General features: G+C 43.5%; 2 protein-coding genes across 2 annotated transcripts in view; both read left to right on the top strand.

Moving 5' to 3' along the window:
* Positions 1 to 1,984, top strand: part of LOC103369095 (tumor necrosis factor receptor superfamily member 6B-like) — a 5,454-nt gene extending 3,470 nt beyond the window's left edge. The window contains exons 2-5 of the mRNA XM_008297705.1: positions 6 to 396; positions 928 to 1,107; positions 1,201 to 1,282; positions 1,386 to 1,984. Of these exons, the coding sequence (XP_008295927.1) occupies positions 6 to 396; positions 928 to 1,107; positions 1,201 to 1,282; positions 1,386 to 1,626 (894 nt within the window). The 3' untranslated portion in view covers positions 1,627 to 1,984. The remainder of the gene's footprint in view (positions 1 to 5; positions 397 to 927; positions 1,108 to 1,200; positions 1,283 to 1,385) is intronic.
* Positions 1,985 to 4,877: 2,893 nt separating this feature from the next.
* Positions 4,878 to 8,947, top strand: part of LOC103369093 (leucine-rich repeat-containing protein 16A) — a 103,487-nt gene continuing 99,417 nt past the window's right edge. The window contains exon 1 of the mRNA XM_008297702.1: positions 4,878 to 5,123. Coding sequence (XP_008295924.1) covers positions 5,084 to 5,123 — 40 coding nt within the window. The 5' untranslated portion in view covers positions 4,878 to 5,083. The remainder of the gene's footprint in view (positions 5,124 to 8,947) is intronic.

The raw sequence follows: 8,947 nt of genomic DNA on the forward strand, positions 1-8,947 counted from the left end.
CGCAGCTCCTCCTCCTCCCTGCGCTGCTCCTGCTCTCCGTCCTCCCCGCTGCGCCGGCGGAGGAGTCCGCTCCCACCTTCGAGTACCGGGACCCTGCTACCGGGGAGACCCTCAACTGCAACAAGTGTCCACCGGGAACCCACATGGCCGCGCACTGCACCGCCAGCACGCCCACGCAGTGCGCGCCGTGCGGGGGGGACTACTTCACGGCGCTGTGGAACTACCTGCCCAGGTGTCTCTACTGCAGCAACTTCTGCAACAGCAACCAGGAGGTGGAGACCGAGTGCTCCCCGACCACCAACCGAGTCTGCCGGTGCCGGCAGGGCTTCTACCGGCTGGATGACTTCTGTATCCGGCACACCGAGTGCGGCCCCGGACACGGAGTTCAAACCACAGGTAGGCGGGCCGGAAGAGCGACACTAACGTCCTGTTGTGTTCCATGAGTTGAATTCTAGATGGGGATTTAATTAACTTGTGCGTCTTTACGCATGGGTGAATAATGTAGAAATCTTTTTAAACTCGGCATTAAATTGTCAGAGGGTCTTTACTGAGTGCAGCTTTGCAGCGTCTGGTTTTCAAAATAAAGGTCCACCAGGTGCAGAGCAACTGCCCTAAATAGTGCACAATGATTTGGCTCTAAGTGCAAAATACAAAACGTGTTTTAACAGTTTCAGTTTTTTATGTTCCAGTTTTTTCCAGTTAAAATTGTTAGATATCTAATAAAATCACACAAAGAATTATAAATTTGCATATTAACTGTTTAAAAAAAGCCATAAAAAAGTCTGTTTGCAAACATTAGTTTTTTCCCTTTTTTAATACAAATTTTCACTGTAAAATTACACTACATTTTATTTAAATTACTTAGGATTGCAGGATTTTCTTTTTAAACATTTCAGTAACTTAGAATGTTTTGCTGTCTTCTCTTAGGTACCTCGGAAAGGGACACTGTTTGCCAAAAGTGTTCTGACGACTCTTTTTCTAGCTCATCCTCTGCGCTGGATTCATGTGTAAAACATCAAGAATGTGCAAATGGAAAGATCAAGCTCCTCCATGGATCAGCCTACCAGGACGCAATGTGTGGCACCTGTGAGGATCTTGCAAATGGAAGTGAGTATGTGAGCAGCAATTTTAACAGGCCAATACTCAGTTATAAGATTTATGACAGAAATTGAAGTTTAACTTTCACACTGTGTTCCTCAGGTGAGACTTTCAGGACTTTCCTCTCAGGATTCTTTTCAATGCAGAAGATGCGTTTAGGAAAATTGAAGAGATTTGTCTACAAGTAAGTGAACACCTCAGCTGTAACTCTTCCCTTCCTTCCTTTTCCTGCCTCTTTTTAACCCTTCATCCACTCACATTAAACCTTAATCCTTTTCCTGCAACAGATACATCTCCACGTCGGCGGAGGAGGGGTGCATCGGGGACGCCACTCCGCTCAAACAGAGGGGTTCTCTGCTGGATCAGATCAAAGGTTGGCTGTCCACAAGTCCAGAGCAGGAGCTCAGGAAACTGCCACAGATGCTGAAGGATTGCCAGCTCAGCTCCACAGCAGAAAAACTGGAGGCAAGACTCAATGAGATCAAGCAGCAGAGCCCAAACTGTAGCTTAAGTCTAACTGCAAATTAAGTGATGCACTTTGAAAGACTACAGAATCCGCAGCACATATGCTCGTATGACAAATACCTCTTTTTGGAATTATAATTTGTTACACCTGCATCTTTTGGCATCATTTGTCTGTTTATTGAGAGTATATTGCAAATGTTTTGTAAAAAATAATGTTATTTTTTTACAATATTATTTTTTTAGTTTGGTGACAGCTACTGACAAAATGTACATAGAAATTTTTATACGAAGGTTGTGGTGAACAAGATGTTGAATTATACTGCCTAATGGTACTGCCATACCGGTGTTTGGTGTATGTTGGACTGTACTTCAAAAGTGGGAGAAGATTCACAAATAAAGATGAAATATGCAAACAAAATAATCTGGAGTGTCACTGTGGCATTATTTTAAAAAATGTAACATAAACTTTTCTTGACATAAAAATAGGGGGGAAAAAAATAGATATCAAAACACAAAAAGTTTGGTAAAATCATCAGATATCAAATTGAAATATTAAACCTTTGATGTGCAACAGCAAACACAATACATGCTGTCTAAAATGATTTCTGATGGTTTTATGGTTCGTCTTGTAGTTCAAACAGATCACCACATGGTGTCGCCCTTCTCTGTTTAACGCTATTTACACTGTAAACTTAACCTGTAGTCCACTCTCAGAGATACTGGAGGAGGTTATGACCTTTCACTAAAGTAATCTGTTGCATTTTATGCAATCAAGAAGATGCAGTGAAGCCCTGAAATAGCATGCCCTGAAGTACTGCTGTTTATAGTTTATACATACAAAAGTCCACTATTTCTTTAATTCCTCTGTTGGAGTCTTTGTTTCTGTGTGTGCAGTTAAAGTTCCTCAAACAGATGAGAGAAAACTTGAATATATGATCCAACAAGACCTTAAATGTGGGTCAGTTCAAAAATTGACAAATAAAGTAAAACTTAGGGGACAGACGTAGCTGCTGCCAGGAAAAGCGAAGGCCTGAATCATTCCAGGTCCGACCAGGAAAACCTTCAAATGCACGACTTTGATTCTCTCACTGCCTGGAAGCCGAGTGCAGTGACTCTTCTTGGGGACTTCTGACTTCATTCCAGAAAGTAGGCTTATATAAACTTTTAAAAACCCCAAGTTGAGGGAAACTCTGAGTTTCCCAAAAACAAATCCCCCCTGGCTGACTCTGGGTCAGTCAATGCGGTGACTCCGACTCTCTTGCAGAGCATCAAGGGGTCATTTCACTTCCTCATTCTTAATGCATGAAACACAGTCAGATTCCAGCATTTCATCAGTCTTGTAGGAAATTCAGCTGAAATGTAATAGTGTTTATTTCTATTGAATTCAGCTTTATTTATACAAACAACATACGTCATCTCAGGCCACTTGACAAGGTGTGATTGACACTGTATGAAATCATATTATAGAGAGAAGCCTAATGAATCTAAATGAATCCCTCTGAGGAGATCAGAAATCTGCAGCTCCAGGTCCAGAGATACGTGCAGAGAGAACAAACAAACACAAACTACAGGAGAGAGAAGACACAAAGCTAATGACACGCAATGGTGGCATGGAAGTGTGACTCACTAAAAATCTATCAAATAAAAAGTTTAGGTGCTATCTGCCTCCTGGATAATGTTTTACTGAGTCTTTTCCTTCAGTCAGACTCTGTTACTGCTGCTGCTGCTGTGTTGTTGTTTTCTTATGTAGAAAAAAGTGCATTTGTCACACATTATTTCCATCTCCAGCGGATTAACACAGAGGCTCTGCTCCTTCTTTAGGCTACCCGTTGCCATGGTGAACCAGCTTCATAGATTATGTCTTTTTTTTCCACTCAGAGGAACTTTGACAAGGTTTTTCTGGGACACTGGCTGAAAAATGTCTCCTCCTAAGCACTGAATTCCCACTGCTGTGTTTGACTGTGAGGATGATGTTCGTAGGGTCGAATGCTTCTCCTTTGTTTCTCTAAATGGAAACCGCGTCCCTGTGTCCAGACAACTTCATTTTTATGTCATGCAACCTTAGAACTGATGACCAAAAGCTTCCTCTTGTCCAGCTGAACTTCTGTGTGCCTTTCCTGGAGCAGTGGAATCCTCCTTGTTCGGTGCCTCAGATTCATCAGGATGTTCTTGGCCCTGATCTTGAGATTCTTCTTGACCTCTCACTTCACCATTTTTGTAAGTGCAGGCCTCACTTTTGACTTCCAACCAGGACCTTTGAGATTTTTCATATTATTTGATTATTTTTTTTTAAATTCAATTTCCATTTTATTTTATATATGTATTTAATTTTCCATCCATCCATCATCTAGACACATCTTGATCCTCACTAGGGTCGTGGGGGGGCTGGAGCCTGTCCCAACTAACAACCAAGCACACTCCCATTCACAACTATGGACAATGTAGAATCACCAACTAACCTCAACATGTTTTTGGACTGTGGGAGGAAGCTGGAGAACCCGGAGAGAACCCACGCTGCACGAGGAGAATGTGTAAACTCCACTAGCACCTCCCTGAATATGCCTCCCACCCACAGTGACCCTGCAGGCCCTCCAGAAAGGCCCCAGCCCCGTGTACCCCGTGTCCGCTACGCCCATGCTCCCACTAGATATATATAAAAAGCAAACAAGCATGATGGGACCTGTAAAGTAATATTTTGTTGAGCAACTCTTTGAGCCAATCACTGCAATCAAGTGTTTTCTGTAACTCAATCAGACATCTGCACCTGTTGACAGGTATGTTGGCCCACAGCTTGTCAGCAAAGTGCTCTAATTTGTCCGGGACAGTTTTTTTCATTGTTTTCACCACAATTCAAAAGCAATGTTGTATTTCACTAAATTATAATTAAGCAGATATTTATTTCTTTTTTTCTAGTTAGGGTCCGAGTATGGAAGCAAATCAGGCCTTTCCAGAAGCCCACACTGAGACCAGACCCCTGCTAAGGCCGCTAGGGGTCCCTGCTGTCCAGGAACCGGCGGCTTGCCCATTATCTCGGCCTGGCACCGAGCGCCGCGCCCCCTCCCTGCCACGCCACAGCGGCCCGGCAGCGCAGCGGCTCCCCGGCTGTCGCATCACCGCGCGGGGAGGAGCCCCGGTGCCTCTATTGGCTGCTTCTGCATCACCGACAGCTTTACGGTAGCAGATGAACGGAGGTCCTTTCATGTCCCCGGAGCGCACCAAGACCCGCCGGCTTTCACCATGATTTTAAGGAGACTGTAGCTTCTCCTCTGCGTAAAACACCCCCACGTCCTCCCCTACAAACCCTGAAACGCTGATGCGCCCGGATCACCACGGAGACATCGTCCGGACAGAGGCGGAGGACAGGAGCATGTAACCGGGAGAAACGCACCGGCGGCGGCGGCGGCGGCTCCACCTGACTCTTCCCTCCCTCTTTCCTTGCACAATCGTCCTCACAATTTGAGGCTGTTGGATGCATTGACTGGATTCTCGGTTTGGATTTTTTTTAATATCTTCAGCTAAAATGAGCGAGGAAACGTCAGAGGTGCCCAAAGAGCTTCTGGGTAAGAACAGATCCGAGTCCACCGGAACAATCATGATCCTGCTGGATCCATCAGAGCCCATGTGCTGCTGCTGCTGCAAGTTTCCATTGCATGTATCCACACCGTTTATTATAGTCATTGAATGCAGCCAAACTGATCAGATAAAATAATAGTGTTGTTGTTAAAATCCAAAAATGATCCCTGCAAGATCAAGTTTTTATTGTGACACTTTGAAGCTTTTTAAAAATTATTTTATTTTTATTATTATCATCACCAAACCCATCCAGTGTTTCTGCACCATAAACAGCTTTTACATTGTTCACTGTCCAGGACTGTAAAAGCTTCAGCAGCAGTAAAGCCTGAAGCTGTTTATACGTGCAGCCTGTACTGTGAACGTGATGTGGACTATATTAGGAAGGAAAGCCAAATAGTTTAGATGTGAGTGGTCAGAATGTGCTCATGACTCGCAGGTTTTATTTTCCACTGCTTCATCCTGGAGTTTCTGCTCTCATCGTCCTTGTTTGTCCCGACAAGGCAAACCTTCACAATCCTGTTTGGCTGCAGCTCAGAGTCTCTTTGTTTGGGAGTTTCTGACACCTCGGTGTGATGTTGGATCAGTTAAGGCTCTTTCTTCATTACTCACACACAATGTGCTGCCTTGGGTGCATTTTTTTTTATTATTGTTATTACTGTAGGAGACACTAAGACGTTTCAGACCGAGAACGGGGCTTAAAAATGTTGACTTACTGAGTCAGAACACTTGAAGTTTGGTATCATTTATATCCCTGCACCTTGACGTAGCCGTCGTGTGTTATTTTCTGTGTCGTTTGAGCTCTTATTACAGCTAAGAACCCCACAGAGTTTAAAGTTTGTCCCTGTGGTCAAGTCTGATGTGGGAAATGTACAGTTAAACAGTTTCATGCTTCACCTTTTGATTCAACTCGAGGTGTTTACACTCAGCGTTGCAGCGTTTTAGCCACATTTACCCAACGCTGTCTTCACAAAGACTGGCATTGAAATTGAAAATGCAGCATTTGTAGGTTTGAGTGATGTTTGGGTTTATTGTTGCTGATCCACTGCTGCTTCACTGGTGGGGTCCAACATGATAGAGTTTGTATTCTGCACAGAAATGTTTTTTTTTTTTTAAATTGTGGCTATACAAACTACTCAGATTGAAATTTGGCAAAGGAAATTCATTAGAAATTTTGAAAACAGCCTTATGTAGCTGCAGGCAAATGGTTTGTTAGAGAAAGAAACCATCCTAAATAATAGGAAGCTTTACGCACTATAGGAAAACTGGTGTGTGTGTATAGATAAATATGACCTAAAATAGTTTACATTAAATGAGTAAAAACAGGACAAGGTGGATCGGTGGTTAGCACTGTTGCCTCGCAGCAAGAAGGTCGCCGGTTCACGTCCCGGTGAGGACACCCGGGAGCTTTTCTCCCCATGCAGTGTGGGTTCTCTCTGGGTTCTCCAGATTCTTCCCACAGTCCAAAAACATGTTGAGGTTAATTGGTGATTCTAAATTGTCTGTAGGTGTGAATGTGAGTGTGCTTGGTTGTCTGTCTCTAAGTGTAGCCCTGTGACAGACTGGTGACCTGTCCAGGGTGTCCCCTGCCTTCACCCTGAGTCAGCAGGGATAGGCTCCAGCCCCCCACTGCGACCCTAGTGAGGATTAAGCGGTGTATAGATAATGGATGGATAGATGAGTAAAATACTAAGATGTAAAAGGGCCAATATTTTGCAAGGGCCAACATGTAGATGAACCTGCAGGGATGCAAAGAAAAAGTCCAAATTCTCTGATTCCAGTTTCCAGTTTGCTCCTCAGGGCAGTAAACTGAAACTTTTGGTTGTGGACAAAACAACATTTTTCACTATTTTCTGACATTTTATAGACCAAACAACGAATTGAGAAAATAATCGACTCCTGAATCGACAGTAAACATTAGTAGGTGCAGCTCTGTGTTGAACTGAACGATTAGCTCGCTGACACACTGATGGTCCGCTCTAAACCGGCTGCTGTGTTTCATTAGTGACTTTTCCAGGACTAGAAGCGGAAATTTTGAATGAAGGATTCTGTAGCTTCCCCTCAGAGCTCGTTCTCTGTTTCTTGTCTGTGCATTTCCACGTCTCCTCACTGCTCATTTTGCTGATTTTTGTTGCCCAACTCATCGACTCTGCACACGTAATGTCAGAAATCGAGTTTGCCATGAGCCTGTGTCATGAGTTGTTGTCTGGATGAGCAAACAACCAGCCATTGTTGGAAAAGTTCACTGGTGCCTGTGATTCAGCATCATGCAGGATCATTCAGCAACAACATTGGGCTTATATTACAGAGCGTGTTGTGCTCGTTGTGATATTTCCATCTTATATGCTTGGTCTTGGAAATATTTTGTTTAAGTTAACATATGCAGAGAAATTATTCTGATTATCCATCATAGTTCATCTTTGAGCAGTTAGCGGAGTCATTCTGCATCAAAACAGAACAAGCACACCTTTCACCTGAGGCTCCATGTGTGCTTATTACTGCCTCTAAACTAGTTTGTGTTTGTAAAGAAAAAGAAGAGGAGGATGACAGGGCAGACTGAATGCTAATAATCATGTCTGTGATCTTGTTTGAGCCCAGAACAACAACAACAAACGCAGATTTGAACAACTTTTTCACACTTTTTTACAGTGCAGGACAGGTGGAGTTTCTAACATTTTAAGCAACTGCTTTGCTTTTGGGTGAACTAATGGATCCTTGTATTGTACAGACTGTTTTGGAACTGAACCTGTGTTTATCCTGCATGAAAATATCCATCCATTATCTATACACCGCTTAATCCTCATTAGAGTCGCAGGGGGCCTGGAGCCTATCCCAGCTGACTTAGGGCGAAGGCAGGGGACACCCTGGACAGGTCGGCATGAAAATATGATTAAAAAATATGTATTTTTTTCAGTTTCTTTATGCAAACAAGCGGGTGACAAATACAAAGAAGTTAAGCCCAAAATTATTCATACCCATGCATATTTCAATATGAATAATTAAAGGCTAAACTACTTATAATGAGAAGAGCTTTTCATCACTGATATATGTCGATGTTTAAATATGCATTTTGATGTAAAGTTAAAACTAAGACCTTGTGTGCGACGTCATGAAGAGACTAATGTGGACCCACTCTGGGTCGCTAAATGGCAGAGTGACTTTATGAGCTTGTGAGTTGTTTGTCTGAGCTTTTACTACGCCATAAGTTTCCCATTTCCCACCTTCCACACGAGTCCCCACTGAAATTCACACCACTGCGACCGAGTGCACAAACACGGGGCAGCTGGGTAGTAAAATACACACTCCTTTCACAGTTTCAATAAATTAGCAGAAGAACTGAATTAGCAGAAAAAATGATATATAGGAGTCTGTCAGGAGCTGTGTTCTATACGAGACCCGGAGCTGCCCCGACTCATTACAGCACACAAGGCCTCATTTTGTGCAGAAACCCACCAGAGACATCTCAGTGACTGGAGAGATGCTGCAGGAGGAAGCAGCGGTGCACACAGTCGGTGGAGTTTATTTAGGAAGCTCAAGGCTGGCGGAGGAATCATTCCGCATGCTACCTAATTATTAGTTTCACTTTGATCTGATGATGGTGGGAGGAAGCCTGCGGGTGAGGATACATGTCAGACACAGCAGCACTGACCCAAGCAGTGTGTCGGGTGAATGAGAGGCTGACCCAGTTCTCTCTCTGTGGACACACTGGGTTTACTGGGAACAATCGATCTGGAAAGCAGAACACTCAGCATTTTAGCTCAATGTTTATGAATGTACACATATTTACAGATCCATATCACTGCCTTTACTGATT

Source organism: Stegastes partitus, unplaced genomic scaffold (genome assembly GCF_000690725.1).
Source record: "Stegastes partitus isolate 25-593 unplaced genomic scaffold, Stegastes_partitus-1.0.2 Scaffold1239, whole genome shotgun sequence".
Classification (NCBI taxonomy): Eukaryota; Metazoa; Chordata; class Actinopteri; family Pomacentridae; genus Stegastes; species Stegastes partitus.